We start from the raw sequence: 21390 nt of genomic DNA on the forward strand, positions 1-21390 counted from the left end.
CCTAATAGTTTTTAAAAAGATAACAAAATACTAATAGATCACACAGATAAAACTAAAAGGATCTGAAAATTAGTCTCTGGGTGTTTTTAAGGACTGGGATTCAACTCCAAGGGCATTTTTCTGYCCCACTATCAGTGAAACTCATCTCTTTCCTATCTCAAGGACATTTTTCTTCAATTTCTATATATTGTTACTTGGAATTTCAAGTATTGGGCATGACCTGGAAAACTGTTTCACAAGAAACTGCTTTGGAAAAGTACCATCAGTTTCTACATAATCAGTACTTCTTTTTAAGAGGACTTTAATTGGTATCTTGAAAGTCACATTACTGTGACCATACAGCTCCAGGGCCTATRTAACCTTGTACTGCTCCCCAGGCCATGGCGCCAGGGCACCGGTTCTTCCTCACTGGTGCTAAGAGAACACAGGAGCCTACAAACAAATATCCATTCCAGAGGCTGAAGCTGTAACTGGCTGAGGAAGCTCATTAATCATCACCCAAAGAGAATGCAGTCAGCAATAAGAACAGGAACAGTTCAAAAGATACCAGCCAGAAGCTGCCTGTCAGCTCCTCAATATTCAGTACAGTGAATTCCCAACAATCACTGTATCACATATATGACAATCTCCAGGAAAACCTGCTGCAGGCTTCACAAATCAAAAAAATCCTTCGTGAAAGCCTGGAAGCTGAGTGGCCTCTATTTCCAAAGTCTATTCCAAGTTAGGTAGATGAGGAAGCTCAGGGGCAGGGAGAGGACCCCAGGAGGAATCCTGCCTCWTTTCAAATCCAGGCACCTACCAGCCTGCAGCTGATGGAAAAGCAGGTTCACAGAGCGTGTTTTAGGAGCGGACAGCTGGCAGAAAAATCCCCGCCTCCCCTTTTCTATTATACACACTGGAGGGGGTACTCTCCCTGGGATAGCTCCCGCCTCCTGCTTTCCTGGGAGGTCTTAGCAGACTGGTTATCTTTGTTTAGATATATACACACGCTCTCTTAAGATTCCCAAGAAATAAACACACCCATGTGGTGTTACACAAAATAGTACATACACTAATAAGGTGAAAAAAGGAGAAAAATAGACAGGGCCAGAAGATTAAAATATATACATATATATATCGGCCATCCAAAAATGTAATTGTGGTATCAACACACACAGGTTAGCACATGAAAATGTTTACTAAAACATTTTCACAGTAAAGCAGATGTGACATGCAGCTTTAGCATAAACTAAACATGCTGGATATCAGTGAGGGGCCTGAACTCCATATCCAAGTACATCCAACACCTTYCTACAGCCAGTAACAATATACTGTAAGAGGAAATGGGGTAAATCCACCAATAGCAGGAAAAAAGCAGCAAAAGAAAGAAATACATAGTAAATTAATATATTTCTTACAGTAGGATAGAGAAAAGATAAAGTCTTAATGCCATTTCAAAAGACTGTAAGAAAAAGTAGCACACATATGCAATACAGAACTCTTCAATGCGCTTGTGACATGCAGATGCCTTGGTCAGGAGAGCATTTTCCTGGAATTTCTGGGTGTTGGTCTGGCATTTAATTAACATTACAAAGACCTGGTTTTCAAAACTATTTTAAAAGCACACCAGATCACATTTAAATGGAAGTCATTATTAGACTCATTACAATTGCAGAACTAAATTACGTCCCTTCTTCCACTAAAYATATTTTGGTATTTGCATGTACCACTAACTCCAAACTGGATTACTGCAAATCTCTGCCAAAAGACTTTTCAGACAGGCACTGTATCCAAAGGCTTCATTAAATGGTAACACCAGGCATAATATTCGTGCTCTAAATGCTRAGGGCTCCATTAATCTCATTTTGTGAATTTACCACTGCCTTCTGATTCACATAACTTTAAAATGCCGAAACCTCTGTCTTCCCAGAAAATTCTGTGACGCTGAATGTGGACTGGGCTGATGCTGGGGAATACCATCATGTATGTGATAACCAATCGCATCCTTCTGCTGCCTATCTTTGATTTCTTTTCCAAAATCGAGCTTTACTTGCAACAAAAAAAAATACTGCTTTTCACATTCAAAACCAGAAGCTTTGAAAGGTTGAGRAACAGACATGCGCCCTCATTTTCCTTTCCAATGCAAACTGCGCTTTCCTGGGTATTTTAACAAAACAGATGGTAGGTGCTAAGCCCCTGTACACGGCTTTCTCACTTACTTAGTGTCAGCACACATCTAAATGGATCTATTTCTAATAGGTGCCTTTTGATGCCAAACTGTTCCGGGAGCCCCTGCGGGATGCACGGCAGCCGGAGGAACCCCAGGAGCAGGGAGCCCACAAGAGCAGGCGCTCCCGGTGCGCGGACGACACGGGATTGATTACGCACCAGGAGAGACGACGCAATTATAAAACACTGAACCCGCATTCGCCTGCCCGTGTCCGCACGCAGGCGATCGCATCCGAGGCGACGAGTTCTACCTTTCCACGCACGACACCGAGATGCTGCAGGGACACACACACACACACACAGACACGCAGATCCCCCCAGGGCCCCCGGCACGACCGAGGAGCCGAGCGCTCGCCCACGGCCACCCTCGAGCGGGAAGGACCGTCACCTCCCGGACAAAGGCTGATGGAAGACGGGCGGCCGCCCGCGCCCGACCCCCGGCTGCTGCCGCCGGGAGCTGCGTGGGGTCGGCGGCGGTCCCCGGCCTTACCTGCGGCGGGCGGGGGCGGCCGGTCGGGCTCGTCCTGCTCCAGGGTGACGGCGCCGTCCCGCCAGACGCGGAGGTGCGCGGCCGCCGCTCCCAGCCTGGCGGCGGGGGGCTCTCCGCGGCGGGCGCGGGCGCGCAGCGAGGCGCAGCACTGGTAACACACGGCCCACGCCTGCTCCTCGTTGATGGGCTGGTTGTAGAGCCGGAGGATCTCCTCCAGCGACAGCGCCTCCGGCTGCCCGCCGGACCCGCCGCCGCCGTCCTCCTCCTCCTCGGCGGCCGGGCGGGAGGCGCCGGGCTGGGGCTCCATGCCCTGCGTCCGCCGCGGTGCTCCTCGCTCAGTGACCGGCCCCGCTGCCGCGGCAGCGGCCGCTGATGCTGCTGCTTGCGCTGCTGCTGCTGCTGCTGCTGCTGCTCGTGCTGCTGCTGCCGCCCGGTCCCGCTGTACTCATCCTCCCCGCCCCGCTAGTGCCACCAGGCCGCCGGACGGACAGCCCGAACCGCGAGGCAGGCAGCAGGAGCCAGGAAACAGGCAAGAGTCAGGAGGAAGGCAGGCACAGGATCGGCGCCCGGTCCGCCCGCTGCCGCCGCCGCCGCAGGGGGAGCGACAGCTCATAGCAACGCAATGGCGTCCTCGTCCTCGCCCGCCCCCGCCGCACGGCGCCGCCCGCCGCCGCAGCGCCCCCTGCCGCCACCGGCCAACAAGGCGGGCGCGGGGAAGGACGCGGCGGGATTCACGCCGGAGCTGCCACGGCAACCGGCCCCGGATCGCCTTCCGAGGCGCTGGGCTTCCATCTCTGCCASAGACACGGATGGTGATTTGGTGCACTTATCCCAAAACCCTCGGGCYGCTGTTTCTGAGCCGGGTGTTGGTAACCACCATCCCCAGAAACAAACAGCTCCCGGCGGGACGCGGGATGACACTCYCTGCACCCCCAAGTGTTAAACACTGACACCAACCCACGCCATCACGAATACGGGGATACATATCAGCAGGTCCCCGCTTTCACAGCAGGAGGGCGAGTGGCTTTGAATTCCAGGGTCTGCTCTACCAAAGCAAACACCTCCTCCWGGAAAGCTCCATCCTCAGCAGCAGCAAGATTCGAAGCGTCCAGGATACAGAGAGAGAGTTGGACCAGCCCAGACTAGAAAGGGAACAACAAGGGAATCATCTTCGAAGCAGCTGGGAACTGACGTCCCTGGCCCTGAACACACCTAGGCACCAGAAGTGCACAGCTTTTCSTGCCAGCTTCGCTCCAGGCAAATCAGCACTTTCACGCAGAAAAACATCAGACTAAATAAGCAGAGCTCACCCCGAACACACAATGTTTTTCTCTTTAGTGTTCTACCTTTCAAACGTTAAAGGGAACTAAAAATCTCCCCTTCTCACCTGCTCCATTGGAGCCGGGAGGGTGTGACGGGACAGCGCTGAGTGCCGCCTGCCGTACAAGAGCGGTACTGCAGCCGGGCAGGGCCCCCAGCCAGCTCCCCTCCCCGATTCCACTTCCAGCTCCCCTCCCCGATTCCACTTCCAGCTCCCCTCCCCTATTCCACTTCCAGCTCCCCTCTCCCATTCCACTTCCAGCTCCCCTCTCCCATTCCACTTCCAGCTCAACTCTCCCATTCCACTTCCAGCTCCCCTCTCCCATTCCACTTCCAGCTCCCCTCTCCCATTCCACTTCCAGCTCCCCTCTCCCATTCCACTTCCAGCTCCCCTCTCCCATTCCAATTCCAGCTGTACTGAACGCCGCTGCTTTTTTTCTTTCCTCTTGTGTAACATACAGCGCTACATGTAAGATACAACTGGTACTTAAACAACGCTGTTAAATTCGCCGATATTCACCATGCACATATTGCATGTACAGCCTTTCATGTTACATTTAGATACAATGCAGTTGGGAGAGAAATTGTACTTGTGAAGCTTTTATCRGCATCCTGTATGCTGTACAACAGGCAAATATATATGTTTTGATCTTTCAGGCATAAAAAGAAAGACAACATAAACCCAGARTGGTAAAGTTAGCAGCAGGGCCAGTAAGTACATAATGTACTATTAGAATCCTAAATTTTAAAAAAAACTCAAGTGTTGCTATAGAAAGCATTTAACACTTCTTGGAAAAAAAAAGGACAAAAATGGTGTCACACTGCCACACTGCTGATTAAATGCACATGCAAAATGCCARCATTCATTCCTGCTGTATGTGTTGCAAGCTTCTCTAGGATCAGGTAATTTTTTTCCTCTAGCACCAGCAGAGGAAAGAGTTACCTTTCTCACAAATACAGCCAAAGGAGATGGTCATGGGCTATCACTGACACAGAATGGCTTCTACAGAAGAAACCAAACAGTTTCAGATTTTCCAGCCCCAAAGAGATGCCTGGAGTTTACATGGGCAAAAAACTGAGAGGTATGGTATGGAGAAGTTCAGTAAGCCCAACTGCTTGCCATTTTGCAAAGCACGAAGACTGAAAGATACTAAGCAAAATCATCACCCACAGGTTTAAGACAGACAAAATGACAGATGGGTACAGATCTGAGTGCCAGATTTAGACAAAATCATAAATGGTTGTCAAGTAAAATGGCTGGCTACAACTTCTACCTCAGAAACTTAAGCTAACATGATGAAAAAGGCATGTTAGCCTACTTTATCTAACCCATCACAGTTATTCACATCTTAATGTACCCAAGTATTAATATCTATTTTAAAAAATAAATGGATAAATTATTCAATTCATAGATCTTCAGGTATCCAAGTCTTAATATATATTTAAAAAATAAATCCATATATTATTAAATTCATAGATTAACAAGATTATCTGACTGAACTGTTCTCAGAAGTTGAATATAGAAGTTACTGCTAGATCCAAGAGAGGCAGAAAAAATTATGTTGTCTARAGGACACATGCTTAAACATCAATATTTCTGGATCTCAGTCACTCACAAAGAACAATCTGCACACTACAGGGAAATGAGAGGTAGAACATGGTCCCTTACCATGTAGAGGTAAAGCAGACCTACTTCTAAACAAACTCTTGCACCAATTCAGAACTGCAAAAAATAAGCCAGTATTTTTTGCACATATTTTAGTAACTTGACTCACATTTCTATAAATATTAAAAGTAAATTTTATTACAAAGAATAAATTCTYTTTATAAATACAATCATTACTGTATACACAATCCCCTTCAATACACACACCATGGTGTTCAAAATCAGTGGCATTTATATAAAATACAATACTAGTTTTTAATTGAATCATTTTATACCCACATACATTATTTTGCAGCTCTAAAAAGGTATTAATAATTTGGGTTTTTTTTCAAAGGACAGAGCGATATTTACAAGCAAACATGATCCAAACAGCACATGCAGATTCAGGGTATGTAAACACTCGTACACGAACTGCAAGTCGCACTTGGTCTCCCCTACAACAGACTATTTCTTCACAAAAAGGAGACCTATATGACAAAAAGAAACACAGGAGTAACAGATAATCCGCAGATATTGTTAAAACTTTTAATTACATAGTGCAATTTTTTCCAAACGTGATTAGCACTTGAGTAACAATGAATACCATGAGTCTGGCACTACAAATAATAATATTGTTCTATAGTGCAAGGCCTGTTGCCTGGGAGGAAAAYGACATGACTTTTAACAAGTCCAGAGAAATTAACTCTTCATTCTTCAGTTTAATCCATGAGAAGTCTATCACCAYTGAATCACCAATATAACTTAAAATCTCTGTACCCCAAGACCCATTACATATACCACGTAACACTTCTTCCAGTTCTAATCTAAGAAAATTAATGTTCTTTAAAATTCATTATTTTAAAAAAATGAGTTGCAGTTAATAAGAAAGGATTACCATATAGTTTTAACATATACCTATATGTTTACATTTCAACTTACCGAAGACATGTGGCAAATGCTCTCCTGGCATTTCTGTGCACAAAATGGATGGGAAACCCTTTGAATGTGTGACCATCGGGCACCGCTCTCCTCACGGCATCCTGAAACTCTTCATTTCCTGCAGAAACACCTGTTGTGCGTTCGAGCTCATAGGCTGCTAGTGCTGGTGACAACAGATAGGAGAGCTGGTCATCCCAAACAGTGGAAAAGCCAAGATCCTGGGAGGCAAATCACAGAACGATGACAACTGTGCAGAAGGTACATCAGGATATACCTAAACTTGGCTACTGTATYGATTCAAATAAATCCAAGTATCTTTACTTCGGTAGTCAAAGGCAGTGACTCATGAGAAAGGGAGATTTGTATATTGACTCACACACCAACAGGGAGAAAGAAGCAAACACCACCACCAAAAGCAAGCAGCATCACAAGTATCAAACATTTATCAAGGAATGAAGTTAAACTAGTAGAGTAAAATGTAAGGCCAGCAGAGTTGAAACCAGATGTTTCAGCTACAGTATCTTTGCATGAAATGTAAGAASACATGCATAAATACACAGCAAAAATATGGAAAAGATCAACTAARATTCACCTGACAATTTTTTCAAATGTCTCATGGTAAACCCTTTCTGAAAGAATTAYGCAGAACAGCTCCCCAAAATACAAGAGCAGCATCTTTCTACCATCCATGTTTCCACCTTCCTCCTACCAGCCCAAATGCAAAGAAGTAGAAAAATCTACCATGTATGTATTCAATATTGCATGAGACTCATACTCTGAGAATTCCTTTACCACACTAAAGGTTGAGCATCATGTGGGGAGACGAAAACAGAAACAATCAAGAAACCTCACTAAAACCAGACATAAGCTAGCAGGGATTTAAAAATCATTGCCTTCATATCCAGCACAAGWAGTATCTTTTCTGGCGCATTATGTCTTGCAAAAATCCTGGTAAAGAACAGAACTAACTTGTAAAAATATCACCGATTTTGTAAAGCAGTCAGAGTAAGATCACGAAAACTGAAAGCCTGCTTTATCTGCATCTATTCATGCTGGACAGACAAAGCTCAGTAACAACCAGATTTGATCTTCCTGGAGCTTTTACAGACCACTCACAGGTGGTCTGCAGGTGCCAGTAAGCTGAAGATCACAGTTCCAGGATGAGAGAAAAGGCAGRGTGGGTTGGAAGAGACCACACATGAGGCTACAGATCACCACTGCAAATAATATTAAGTATAATGTCTAAATCAGCTCATTACAGTCTTCCCAAGCATTTTTTCAGTTATTTAATTTTTCACACCACATTTCTGCAAAAGCTGATGGGAAACACATTGCAAAGATGCAAGTGTATGAACTAACAAATGGCTATCCAAAACAAGTATCCAGTTAACACATGAACCTCCATTACCAGAACAGATCACTGCCAATCTTTCTCACCTTTCTGTATTCAGAGACCAGTATCCTCAGYTGCACTTCTATCTCGTTGCTTGTTACAGCGGCGTCTATTGTAGAAGCACACAGAGGAGGAAAAGGCGGAACTGAAGACGTTGTTCCAGGAGGACACACAGATTTTATTGCTTCTCCACTCATGGGTTTCCATTTAGATTCATCATACAGGTCAAACACACAGACCTCCACGGCGTCAGAGGGCTGACAATTTCCAAAGAACTTTTGATGGTTGAAGATACATCCTATTGTGCGATACGGATACAGTGGCTTGGGTTGTTCAACTAGTGGAGGGTCATCAGGGTTGATAGGTCTGTGGATGTACCTAGTAAAAAAGATTCAATTTATTAATACAGCTTATTTCAAGGCAAGGTAAAAATATTTAGATGGGACAGATAYAGCCATTTCTCCTTTAAAAATACAAGCCAAGTTTGTCATCAATATTTCCCCTCAAAATGGCATTGATTTATTTACAGAAATGTAATTACATATGCTTTGGAGGCATAATATGCAATCAAATAATACAACATTTTTTATTCTTTAAATCTAGAAAACTAAGCTGATTAATCAAGCAGTTAAATTTTGCAACTGTAAGACCATGCTCATACAGCTTCCCTGCTATTCATCACCATTGGAGAAATACACCTGCAAGTGATAATTACAGAATACACAAACAGTGGCAAAACAGAATTGCTTGTTTTGAACACTGGATATAACATGTTCCAGAAGCTTTAGTACACCAAAYAACTACATGTGACCTTCTCAAATGTCAATTTTCTCTTGTCAAAGCAAGAGAAAATCTCAGAGAACTTAGAGAGATTTCTGTGGGGGGGGAAAAAGTAACGCAACACTGATTCACTGATGAAATCAAGAAAAAGCTATGGGTTCCTAAAYCATCATGTCATATTTCATCTCCATCACAAATTATGGCAACAATAGCGTCGATGGTCATCAGCTGCTATAAGACACAAAGCAGTTAGCATACAGTATTAAAGACACTGATATATTACAAACTGATGAAATACTTCCCCTCACACTGAATCACTTATTTTCCAAGCAAAAGCAGTACACAGAAAAAAGATTCAAAGACCAACATCACCTGAATTACATGACAGGGTATGAAGATTTAAAAAACAAAACAACAGCAACAAGAATATCCTACACAAACTTCAATATACATTGTTCTGTTTTCTTATATTCTTTTTACTCACCTATGTCCTGTTAAGCTCTCCCAAAAAGTAATTGTTCCATCAGTTCCACAAGTCATTACCCAAGTGTGGGGGACTCCTTTTGCTTTTGTTCCAACACACACAAAGGCTTCCAATCCAAATCCAAGAAGAAGACTGCACAGAAGGTTAGCATGATCTTCACAGTCACCCTAGACAGTAAATATTAATAAGTTGTTTTGAGTATTAGGCATAGACAAAACCTTAAAGAAAGAAAATAGTGGTATTTCTGAAACCAGTATTCAACAAGTCATGTTTCTCTCATAAATTTAGCTAAAGCATCTATCAAAAGTCAGGATTTTACCATTTAAAGTAGATAAGTTTTAATTTTCTGAAATAGAATAAATCAGTTTAAAATGCATTTGTACTTATAGACTGTTGATATTGTTTGTTCAAGTATAGTGTATGATTAATACTGTGAAACATTCTTACAATTATAAAGATACCTTCAAGTAACCTAAACCAGAATCTACTGACCCATGACAACAAAACCAATGTTCTAATTAAATGTAAAAGCATATGTAAGTCAAACAACTGAAGCAAGACTGGAAATCACACAGTGTGTTCACACAGTTAGAAAATGTGTCCCTTAATAAAACATAATTCTACTAGTATTTCACTTCCTTGAATGTGATGTCAAAGTTCAGAATTTAGACAAAGATGAAACAAGGTCCCCCASAGATCTAACTGTAAGCCAGCTGGAAATCATGTGCAGCTGCTTTTTCCTTCAGTCAGAAGGAAACACATAAACACATTACTACCACTGATAATTCACAGAAAACAGTTTCCAAATGCAGTGTCTAGCATTCTTTGTCTCTTGAGTTCTTTGTAAATGTTAGAGTAAAAAAACTAAAGAACAAAAATTGCTCAAGCAATGAAGGCTTCATAACAAAGTACAGCACTCAGAASCAGAATAGTAAGGCTCTTTAATCAAATAACTACCCAGAATGTTGCAAATGCAAAGTTAGGAGTTTTTAGATGTAGCAAGACAGCACAATCTTCCCTTACCATAGCATAAAAAGGAAATATGCAGATAAGGTTCAAACAAGTTTGTAGTGAACTTGTGTTATTTTAATAATATCACACCACTTTCCACAAGAAAAAGAATGATCCAGCTGGTGTCTCAAGGGCTACATTCAGTTATTTTCCATAGAGCTTTCCACTTCTGCCTTGAAGGAACACCTTTCTTTGTGCCTCCAAACACAGTGGTCCTCAAAGTCCCTACTGCCACCTCTATCTGAAAGCCAGTGCTGCCTTTACATGGCACCTTTGCATCACATGATATTCAGGGACAACAGCCAATGCCTGTTCTGTGTGGTCTTGCAGGCAGGTCTAAAATCTGGGATACAGCTTTTGCTGCCATAAACCCGTCTTGTAAATGCAATCACATCAGTGACAGTATTTTTGAAGGCAGAAGTATCTCTGTGGCAATGAAAAGCACTGACCACTCCAAAGAGATACTGGAAGTGATCACTGTTACTTTTACTCATACAACAGAAGAGCTATGAACCAGAATGAGTTACAATTTGTTTCATTTATYATACTCTTATGATACAAATGTCAGACCACCAAGAACTAGGCTGACATTTTTAGTGAAAATTCCTGTCTTGCAAAAATGTAACATAAAGACTGTCAGTATATTTTAACATATCTATTACAAAAAAAAAAATAAAAAAAAAAAAAAAAAAAAAAAAAAAAAAAAAACAACAACAATAAAAAAAAAACAAAAAGCAAAAAAAAAACCCAAATAAAATTCCCAACAACACAGCAAGAGACTAAAGAGACTGTTCCTGCTCTTCCTAAATTAGTCCATAATTTTAACCTGTGTCCAGCACAGTAGCAAGGATTCATTGGATAATAATATGTGTTCTTAGAAATGCAACTGAAGAAAAGCAAACTCAGGGTCAAAGAGATGTATGGACAAATGGAGCCCAACAACAGCAATAAAAGAAGTCTGCTCCAAAGTCTTCTTGTCTATTTAGAACCTTTTTCTCTTTTAACACCTTAAACTGACTCTTAGAGAATCTTCCAAATCTGATTTTACTAAATTGCCAATTTCATCAGAATCCAACAGCTAGTCTGTAGTGCCACATAAGGGGTACTGTGATGATGCCCGAAAAAGGCCTTGAAATAAAACTCCATAGACCGATATCTATAGAGCAGGTATTTGTTTATTGCAGCACTGGAGGTGAAGGGGATTTCTCCTCCTAACCCACCTGCCTTTGCTTCAAATTAGCACATATTTATCCAATAAGCACGGTGTAACATTACCATTGTCACTGCCCCCCATACACCCACCATATGCCCACCAACACACGTGGGCATGCAAATACATGATACCATAGTTTTACAAGTGTGCATGTGTCATCCCAATTCAGTGGTCGTGGGGGCCTCCCTCTAATGAGATACCATCCTCTTCATCATGGTGGACTTTTAACCTTTGTCTTCAGGGCATGCACAGTTGTGATGTTCATGGTTTTTTCTAGTCCTCCAAGTCTTCATTTTCAATTATTTTGCTGACTGTCCTGTGCCTCTGTCAAGTTCTCATTAGTGCTCTCTACTGTTCCTTGTTATAACATCTCCCTGTCTACTTTCTTCAGACCTTTTTCTGATTTATGCCCCTTGGTGATTTCACATATCTGTGTACTAATCCAGCTGGTTAGATTACGTGCAGCTGGTATACTATATGTTTTTAATACACTATTAAAAGGCTTACAGTAATATATAAAAAGGTTATCATTGATAATATATTGAAAGCAATTACATTGTATTTTAAGAATATGTAAAAAGTTATTACATTCTTATATTGATAATAAAAAGATTATAGAAAGTTTTCAATTAATAGGCCTCATAAGCACCTTGTCACTTTGATACAAACCACGTGTATCAGTAACACACCTTGTTCCTGCACAGGAAGGCGAGGAGGGTGCACCATTGCTCCTGCTTGCCGCCACCGCCGCCGATGACCGGGGCTCTCTCGTGGCCCAGGACGCTGACAAAGCGCGCTGCCTGCCTGGGCGTGTCCAGCAGCCGCCCCGCCCGAAGGGGCCTCACGTAGGAACACACCGGGCGGTTCACCCCGTTTTCATCCTGAACACRGAAAATGGGGTTATTTGCCAGTTTGTCCTAGGTTAGCTGAGTATTGTATTCCTATCATCTGCTTATGTTAGAAGAAAGTTAAACAACCCTTCTGTAACTATACATTAGTCGAGACTGCTCTAGTTTGTTTAGTGATGTTCCTCCCTTCAAGGACAATGAAAAAGAAAGAGACAAGACACACACTTTTTTTTTCCCCCTCAAGAGGCTCTCTATCGGGATCAGCAGTAAAAAAGAAGCTGCCTGCTCTCTCTGAGACTGCTCCTTTTCCTACCTTTCTTTAGACTTATTTTTCCTCGATTTTTTTTTTCTCTTCGTCATCTGAGAATTAGAAGATTCTCGTAACACGACAGAGAAAAAAATCCTTCAGTGAACTATCAGAAAAAAACTATGTCCAACCCCTCTGAGAGCCCCAGAGGAGAAGCTACTCCCAGGAAAAAAGAGAAAAGCTTTGAGATCTAACAGCTGATTCCACAAGTTTTTCTTTTTGTTTTTATAATTTTTAAATAAATAGGTTTTTTTCCCCCTTTCTTTTCACTTTCCTCTCTGTAAAAAAAAGTTGTCTCTAAGACCCGAGTAGAGAAAAGAAAGGAAGAGAATTTGCTGAAGCTTAAGAGTGTTTTGTTCCCATTAAATTCATTCAAACCACTACACAGTTGCACAAGTGTCACGCATTGTTAATCTTACCCTAGACTATCTTTTTTTCCTATGGGATATATCCTTCCTGGAACAAGCTACATTCAAAAGCAGTAAGACAAAAAAATACCCCCAGAATAAAGGCACAAGACCATTAAGGAAACTCATTTAAAGACATCACAGTTAGATTTTATTCTGTTTATGTCAGTAGACTAAATGTTCAAACACCTGGAACAGCACAGGCTGCAATTAATTTTCTTGAATGGGTGAAGAACTGYTMATGCTCTAYCCAATACCAAYTTCCACATTATCATCAAGCATAATAACAAGCCAGAACAAATCTCACATACCGAATTCCACCACAACCCAAAAAATAMCTTCCCCCAAAAGTATTACTCAGCAAATGATTTGAGAGTTAAAAAGCAAAAATTATTTGCTTCTGAATTTGAACACTCTTCCTCTTTTCATAACAGCAAACAATAAAAAAATTACTCAAAATGAAGTAACTARACCTATGTAAATGAAACATTAATACTAAGAATTTTTAAGCTCTTGGAAAAATGAAAAAATAAGATGTCTTYAAAAGGTCTGTTTTATCACATGCAGCAGGCAAATATTATGGTTATCAACTATTAAAATGATTCAAGTAGTACAGAGGTCTTCTGTTCCTCACTGGGCTAAATTGGTACTTTCATGCTCATATATTTCACAAAGGGATCAAAGCCTTTGAAATCTCTGCAMCTTCAGGAAATTATGGTCTCATATTTTTACTGTAATCACATACTGTCCCTCTTAAGGTTTTGTCATGCTTTTCCAGCAAGCTGATGGAAAAAAGCCGTATTTATTTGAAACTGACTGGAATCCTGTTGAAAACTATTTCACAGCTCAAGAGCAATAAAAAACCCCTCCAGGCAAGATTTATTTTTTAATATAGCCTCATATAGATGATGCCTGTTTCTTCATTACTCATCTGAAGCTGGATGGTAAATAAATTATCAAACTAATCTAATAAACTCATTTCTGTTCCCAGAAAGGTTTACTAAGATTTGATACGGCCAGTGAGAGACTCATGATAAGCTTTCTATAGGTACTGAACTAACAGGGTCTAGCTCCCATCCTTCTTAACTACAGCTTTGTTTCTCTTGATGCCTGGCCTTGAAACTCTTAAACCTTTGTACTGCATCTGTTTGGAAGGGAGTTTGTTTTCTTCACAGCAGCCTTCCACGTGCTGCATTTTAGATGTGTGACCAAAACAGTGCTGGGAACACACTGGTGTTTTAGCTGCTGCTGACCAGGGCTTGCACAGCWTCAMRGCCTTCTCTGTTTCTCATTCGGCCACACAGTTGTAGGCTCAGCATGGCAGTTGTAGGCTCAGGGTGGACAAGAAGCTGGGAGAGGACACAGCCAGGACAGCTGACCCCAACTGACCAAAGGGATATTCYATGCCATRTAGTGTCATGCTCAGCAATAAAACTGGTGGGGTGGGGAACGCACTTTTCCTAAACTTGCCCCCGCTTGGAGACTTATCTGGGCATCTGTCTGCTCTGGGAGGTGGTGAGTGACTGTCTTTGCATTCCWGTTTTCCCATTGTTCCTTTCTTTCTTTCCTTCATTTATTAAACCACCTTTATCTCAACCCATGAACTTTTCCTTGKTTTTGTCCTCTTTGATTCTTGTCCCCATTGCACTGGGGTGGAGTGAGAGAGTGACTGGATGGTGGCACAGCTGCTGGCTGGGATTTGGAAGTTCACATCATTCCTGCACACTCATGGCACAGACAGAAGGGAACTGCTGCCTCACCAAAGAGAAAGAGGAGGCACAGATTGCTTCAGGAGACTACTTTGAGATAAGAAGTTACTGTGCCGGGAAAATAGCTATTACACAAGATGAATTCTTAGCATGAAAAATGCAAGGATCATACCACTCTTTTTACACAGGAACAGTAGCTGAGAAGCAACACACAGAGTAATTTTTTAGACTCCAATAATTATGACTGTAGCTGTTGTGACATTAACCAGACAGACTGCACTGCACACCACACAGAGTTCAGCTATGGTGTGGATCTATTCTAATAGATCTAGGCAGTCAATTTTTTGTAAATGTTTTATCTGGTACAAAATTTATCTGAAATARTTTGTACAAATCACCTAAGTCTGCCATTTGTGAATGTTCAAGGAAAAGACTAAACAGGYTTTTTCACTTTGTACATCAGAGGTAGTCAGAGCAACCCTGCTGTCTRCATCATGCTATTAAACTCACTGAACTGAAGTTCAATCCTTACTAAAAAAATCTAATTTTTTGCATAACACACCCCATGTAGCCCTGACCTGAACATAACCACCATAAATCTACACAGATTCCACRTACACATAAAGTTCAAAATAAAATAAAATAAAAAGGTAACTTAAAAAAAGGACTAGTCTATTTGTAAAATTTACAAACCTGTGCAAAGATCTTTACCAGCCTTGCATTGTGGGTAGGCCTGATCTGCAGGTATTCTCTCCACCACTGTTTGGCATACACAAGAAATAAACGTTCTTTTTCTGCTGTTCTCTGACGTTCCAAAGAGAACTGTAGGTAGGAAAAACAAACCCAGTCTACACACACTAATCCCAAACACGAGAAAAAACCCCATGATCACTAAGTACATTAATAGCACATCCTGGCATATGTAAAATAAAGCTTARTATTTTCAGTGCATCATGCAAATCCATAGTCTTTTTAAATGGAAATTCAATTAAGAAAAAAATCAAGTTGTATTTCTTGTTTGTAGGTTCATATATCAAGCTTGACCAAAGTACTGTTCATTTTAAGTAATGCATTTCTATACAGAAGGATTGCTTGGATTTTAATGTGCAGAAGAGTATCTGCATGCACCTTCAGGTCAACATTTACTGGCTTTCCAAACAGAATAACTGATTTGAAATTACTATTTCACATGGAAAAGAGAGTAAGAAAAYATATATACTACTGGAAGAAAAACAGGTATATTGCATCTTTCTTTTTTCTTCAGGGGTTTTGACACAAGTAATTAGAAAAACCTATGAAAGTAATATTTTTGAGTAATGTTCAGCATAGACAAAGTAGTTTTAAAAAGGTAATTAAATTTAATAGAAAAAAAAAAGAAGTGTGAAACATTCAAAAACCCCACAGCCCTCAACAACTGCAATTCTATACTGACCTTCCCCACTACCACCGACAAAAGAGTAAGTTAGCCCTCCCAGAAATTACTTACTTGAGTACTAGTTATTTCTGAAGAAAGTGTCTTATTAAGCTGTGGATACATTTCCAGTCTGATGTTTAAAATACCAACRGAAACCTTTGACTCTGTACCTTTGAAACAAAATAAATTTTCATCAGTTCTTTCATATTCAATTTCCTTGGATTATTTCAKCCAGGCAGGGGCAAACAATTAAAATATGTAGGTTAGCCTTACATATAATCACAAAAAGTAACTAAACTTCTTTAAATAYAGGCAAAGTAAGAATCTTTATTTAAATTTCAAATTCAAATGAGGCTGTAAGAAAGCATACGGCAAATAAAGCACAGGTGTCTAGATCCAAGACAATCATGCAAGGCCCTATTTGCAGCCAGGGAATGTGGAATCCACAGGAGATGTATGGTATCCCAGAAATGTCTAGTAGGGGCATCTAAAACCAAGTCAGAGAATCACACACTATAAATGTGCCTATTCCTACTGATTACACAAATAGCTCGAACTGAAATAGTAGGAAATAAGTGAAGCTCATCTTCCCCAAGACACTGTTCATTATGAAGGATCCTGGCTGTCATACAAAGAGATTAATCAACTTAAAAAACTTCCCAAAACAACAAACAAATGAAACAACACCTCCCCAACTTAATATTGTTGCCTAATGCTGAAAATTTTGAGTTACATGAACAACAAAACAGATTAAGATGGAACTATAAGGAATAAAAGCAATGGAAGCCTTGCAAACCAGTTTATCCAAGGTGGCAGCCTGCCTTGATGTTCTTGATGTATTTTRTACAATGACAAGATTTTGAAGAGGAGAAAAAGTACTGGATTTACTGGATTGATACTTTACTACTTGAAAAAAAGCTAATGAGAATTAAATTTAACTTGCTCCATCACCTACCTGATATTAAACTCAACTTATTTGCTATGCATTCCCGAGTCATTATAGAAAAGAAAAATCAGAATGGCCTGGGTTGGATGGATCTTAAAGAGCATCTAGCTCCAATCCCCCTGCCATGAGCWGGGACACCATCCACCAAATTACGCTGCTCAGAGCTCCATCCAAGCTGCCCTTGAAAACTTCTTGGAATGTGGCATCCACAGCTTCTCTGGGCAACCTGTTCCAGYGCCTTACCATCCTCASAGGAAAGAATTTCTTCTAATATCTAATCTAAATCAACTCTCATTCAGCTTGAATCCATTCCCCTTTGTAATGTCTTAAGCTTTTGACAAAAGTCTTGTAGAAAGTCATGAGAGATCCAGTCTTTATTCACTGAACCATAGTATCCTAAAAACTTAGGTTGGAATTCCAGAGGACAGGACTGGGGACACGTGATAAACAGCAATAAATATATGTATAACTGCTAAGCACCTAAACAAAGCCATTCAGAAAACAAGCTTCCAGCTACTGGGATAAATGGGAGCAGAGCAGAGATKCCTTTCTCTAGCAGTTGTTAGTTCACTATGAAAGGCACACAAGTGGGATTTTACTCCTCAGTGCACTGATCAGATATACTCCTGGAGATTACCTACTGGATTTTTGTTTGGTTGGCCTGTTTCTGATAAAGTAACCAGATTTTGCAGATGATCAATAGTGAGAATTCCCAGACATGAGGACCATTATAACAGGGGATCTGGAATACTCATTTTTAGCAGCTTGGTAACAGAAAAATCTGACTATTAAGTCTTCTAGGCACTTTCTAKGGATATTTTACAGTTATTTCTGAATTGAACGAAAAATGAACTCGATCAAAAATACTGCTTTAAGCTTGTAAACAAGTATCCTATATTTTAAGCCACCATCAAATGTTTATTGTTTTTCCTTACCCACACCCAGGAGCTCCACAGCAACATTTGTTATGCCGTTCTCTGCAGCCAAGACAGACCTCCACTCCAAGAAATAGGAAGCCACTAGTGTGGTCTCACCAAATGTGTCTGTTTTGATCAGAACCATATGCACTGGGTCACATATGGATAACATAGTGGTTGCATCCACCATCTTACTTCCGTCACCTGCCATTATTAAACCAAAATAAGACAGCAAGAATATTATCATCCCAAGTTCTCCTCAGAATCTAAMAAAAAGTATGCAACAAAATGCAATGTATGCAATGAGTATAAAARAAAATCTTGAGTTCAGAAGCATAAGCAATTGTCCCATCTCTAAAAACAAATTCAGTTTAGGACAGAGCAATAGAAAGATTATTAATTTACAGAGAAAATAAAAAGATTCTTGTAGTTGAGTACTGCAACACAATTGGTTCAGATACACAAAAAAGTAAAATATAATTAACATTTAAGAATGGATAAAGTTGGTCAATTTCAAGTTAGTTTAGAGTGAAAAAGAAGGAAAAGAGGCAAGAGCAGAGAAAGATCTGCAAGTGGCATAACCCAATACAGTAATCTGTTTCCTTAGAAAAACATGGCAAAAAACAGGAAAGAAATCCACTAAATAATATCAAACATATTTCACAGTTAACTCTTATGTCAGAAAAAAATCCCAACACCATCAGCTTAAAACAATATTCCCTACCTAGGCTATCCTTGTGTACTTCAAGTAGAAAACCATCCTGAAAATCTGGTTCACAGGCACAGGGTACAGGTTTGGAACGGTAGCGCTGGTTTCGAAAATGTAAACACAGAGTGAAGGTAGAGCAGATTTGGCCAGGCAGAGGCTCTGGTTCCTGAAGATGTTCCAGAAAAGCTTTTCCACCCAAAACCTGAAGGTAAAGATACCTCCGTGTTGGGTCAATGTTAGCTGTAAAGCGTAGCAATAAAAATGAAGAGACTACAAACGGATCTTAAAAAGCTTAAATTGTTAAATATCAGCTAACTAACAGGAGACTAGAAAAAAAAAATAAATCTTTTTTGAAACAAGTGCTTAGGAGAAAATGGTTTTAAAATATATGGAAGCTATCTTATTGTAAAATAAATAAAATAATAAGTAATATTTAATGCAACACTGATTGCTGCTGCTAACATGAGTTTACTCCCTGTGGATAAGCAAACATCCACCTTTATGCCAGTTCATACTGGATTACTAATTCAGAGTGCAAAAATCACATACTTCAAATCTGTTTCAAAACTATGATCCAAACATTTAAACAAGAAACATACTTTTTTTCAAAACTGGTGGTTCCCTGTCAACAAAATGTGTTGATGGTTTTGGAGCCGAAGTCCTCTCCTTTTCGTTCACATCCTGGAATTACAATTAAGAGTTTTTAAGGAGTCAAGGGATGCAAAAGTGCTCTTACCACAGTCTTCTAAAAATCAAAGAATCCTCCATTTAATCTGAATGACATTCCTTAGGTATGCTGCCTTCTAAAACWGAACAAATAYTTTCAGTGCAGTATTATCACCAAACCAATTTCAGCATGGTACTGTAATTGATAATACTGTAATTAMAAATCAGTAATGCCTCACAAACYTTCAGAAGCAGCAYACTTTCACTTGGTCAAAACACCACATCAGTAAGAGGAATAAGCAAAAATATTTCCCCTCTTCAAAAGCTACTTACAGTTACAAATTTGAGTTCCTTCATTACATCATCAATGATTCCTCGCTGTCTTAGGGCTTTTATCAGATCTTCTGTGGATAACTGCTGATGCTCGGGTGCCAACTCTTCTCGTATAGTCTCAGCAAGAACTTCTCGTATCCTCCCATGGACATCCATCTGAAAGAAAATTCATTATATGTTACAAACATCAGCTSTTTGTATGGCAGCAGCTACAACTTAACAGTTAAGTCTGTAASGCTAAGGGTRTTTTCSTARGAACACAGAAATAACTRCACCAAAATACTGAGCCTTTCAGARCTAAACAAATGAGCCACTATCTCACAAAAGGAGCTCTCCCAATGAAAAAATTACAAGCATACCAAACGTAGGCATTTTCAGTGCTCTTTAACAGYAACCCATCTTGAACTTCCCTCCTAGCGAAAGGTCTGCAAAGCCATCAGTAACAAAACAGTCACTGTTCTAGTTTCCCAACTCTCTCAAACTTCAAGCTTAATATATAGCTTCTTATATTTTAAGGGAAAATATATGCTTTTATATACTTGCAGGTAAGGCACAAAAGTAGCAGATCTCCCTCGCAAGGTTGTCCTAAGCTCAAACGGAAGTCTAAGAATGCCTMCCCATCATCTGAGCTGTGAAAGCGGATGGATTTACAAAGCTGTCTCACACTGGAAGGATGTTAAGGACACAGCCACTGGGACCTGAAATAGAATCACTGAAAGGCCCGGGCTGGAAAGTACCTTAMAGATCATCTCATTCCAGGGCCCTGGCCATGGGCACCTTCCACTAGATCAGGTTGCTCAGAGCCCCACCCAGCCTGGCCTTGAACACTTSCAGGRATGGAAGACTTCACAACTYTTCTARGCAACCTATTCCAGYGCCTCACCACCCATCCCAGTGAAAACTTCTTCCTAATATCTAACCTAGACCTGCTCTCTTTCATCTTGAATCCATCCTCCCTTGTCCTGTCACWAAGTGCTCTGGTAAAAAGTCTCTCTCCACTTTTCTTGCAGGCTCCCTTCAGTTACAAGAAGGCTGCTATAAACTCCCCACTGAGCCTTCYCTTTTCCMGGCTGAACAATCCCAATTTTCTCAGCTTTTCCTCGCAGAAGAGGTGCTCCTTCCCTGTGATCATCTTGGTGGCCTCCTCTGGATCGATCCAAGATCCCCATTCAGGTGTGACAGGTGGGAACACTCACCACCGCACCAAGCCATATAGGAGTTACAGTCTCCGTACCTATTTCCCCGCCAGTTCAAGGTCCTCGCTCAAAAAGCAACAAGAAAACGACAAAACAGYGCCTGGACACCACCTGAAGCGACCCAAGTTGGCAAAACAAAGCCAGGCGGTGCAGACACCGCCTCAGCGAGCGCTGCCGCCACCCGCGGCGRGGTGACACCGGCGGGGACCCGGCAYAACCCGCCCCCCCAGGGCCCGGGGAAGTCTCTCCAGCGCCGGACCGCGGCGCCARTCCCACCTTGAGCAGCTGCTGGTGGATGATCTGCTTCAGCTCCGAGGCTTTCCCCGGCGGCAGCGACATGGCGGAGGCGGGAGSGAACGCGCCCCAACCGCCTCACAGCGAGCGCGGGCAGCGCCGCCACCGCCCCCTGGCGGGAGCACGCAGGTACGGCGTCCGCGCCCTGCTTCCTTCCTTCC

At 41.4% G+C, this 21390-nt stretch overlaps 2 protein-coding genes across 3 annotated transcripts in view; both read right to left on the reverse strand.

The window, feature by feature from the left end:
* Positions 1-3314, reverse strand: part of SPIRE1 (spire type actin nucleation factor 1) — a 127434-nt gene extending 124120 nt beyond the window's left edge. The window contains exon 1 of one of the 2 annotated variants that reach the window (XM_057368954.1): positions 2699-3314. In XM_057368954.1, the coding sequence (XP_057224937.1) occupies positions 2699-3005 (307 nt within the window). In that variant the 5' untranslated portion in view covers positions 3006-3314. The remainder of the gene's footprint in view (positions 1-2698) is intronic. The other variant, XM_057368955.1, reaches the window with a different exon arrangement.
* Positions 3315-5487: 2173 nt separating this feature from the next.
* CEP76 (centrosomal protein 76) lies at positions 5488-21349 on the reverse strand. The gene is made up of 12 exons (XM_057368956.1): positions 21212-21349; positions 19740-19895; positions 19340-19421; positions 18756-18980; positions 18050-18235; positions 16241-16338; positions 15448-15576; positions 12173-12364; positions 9260-9426; positions 8040-8373; positions 6603-6820; positions 5488-6151 (listed from the first exon to the last, which is right to left on the reverse strand). Exons 1-12 carry the CDS (start codon positions 21272-21274, stop codon positions 6013-6015), a joined length of 1989 nt encoding a protein of 662 aa, XP_057224939.1. The 5' UTR covers positions 21275-21349; the 3' UTR covers positions 5488-6012.
* Positions 21350-21390: the final 41 nt, after the last annotated feature.

This window comes from Malurus melanocephalus, unplaced genomic scaffold (genome assembly GCF_030028575.1).
Source record: "Malurus melanocephalus ecotype Western Australia unplaced genomic scaffold, MMel_1.1 scaffold_99, whole genome shotgun sequence".
In the NCBI taxonomy this organism is placed as follows: Eukaryota; Metazoa; Chordata; class Aves; order Passeriformes; family Maluridae; genus Malurus; species Malurus melanocephalus.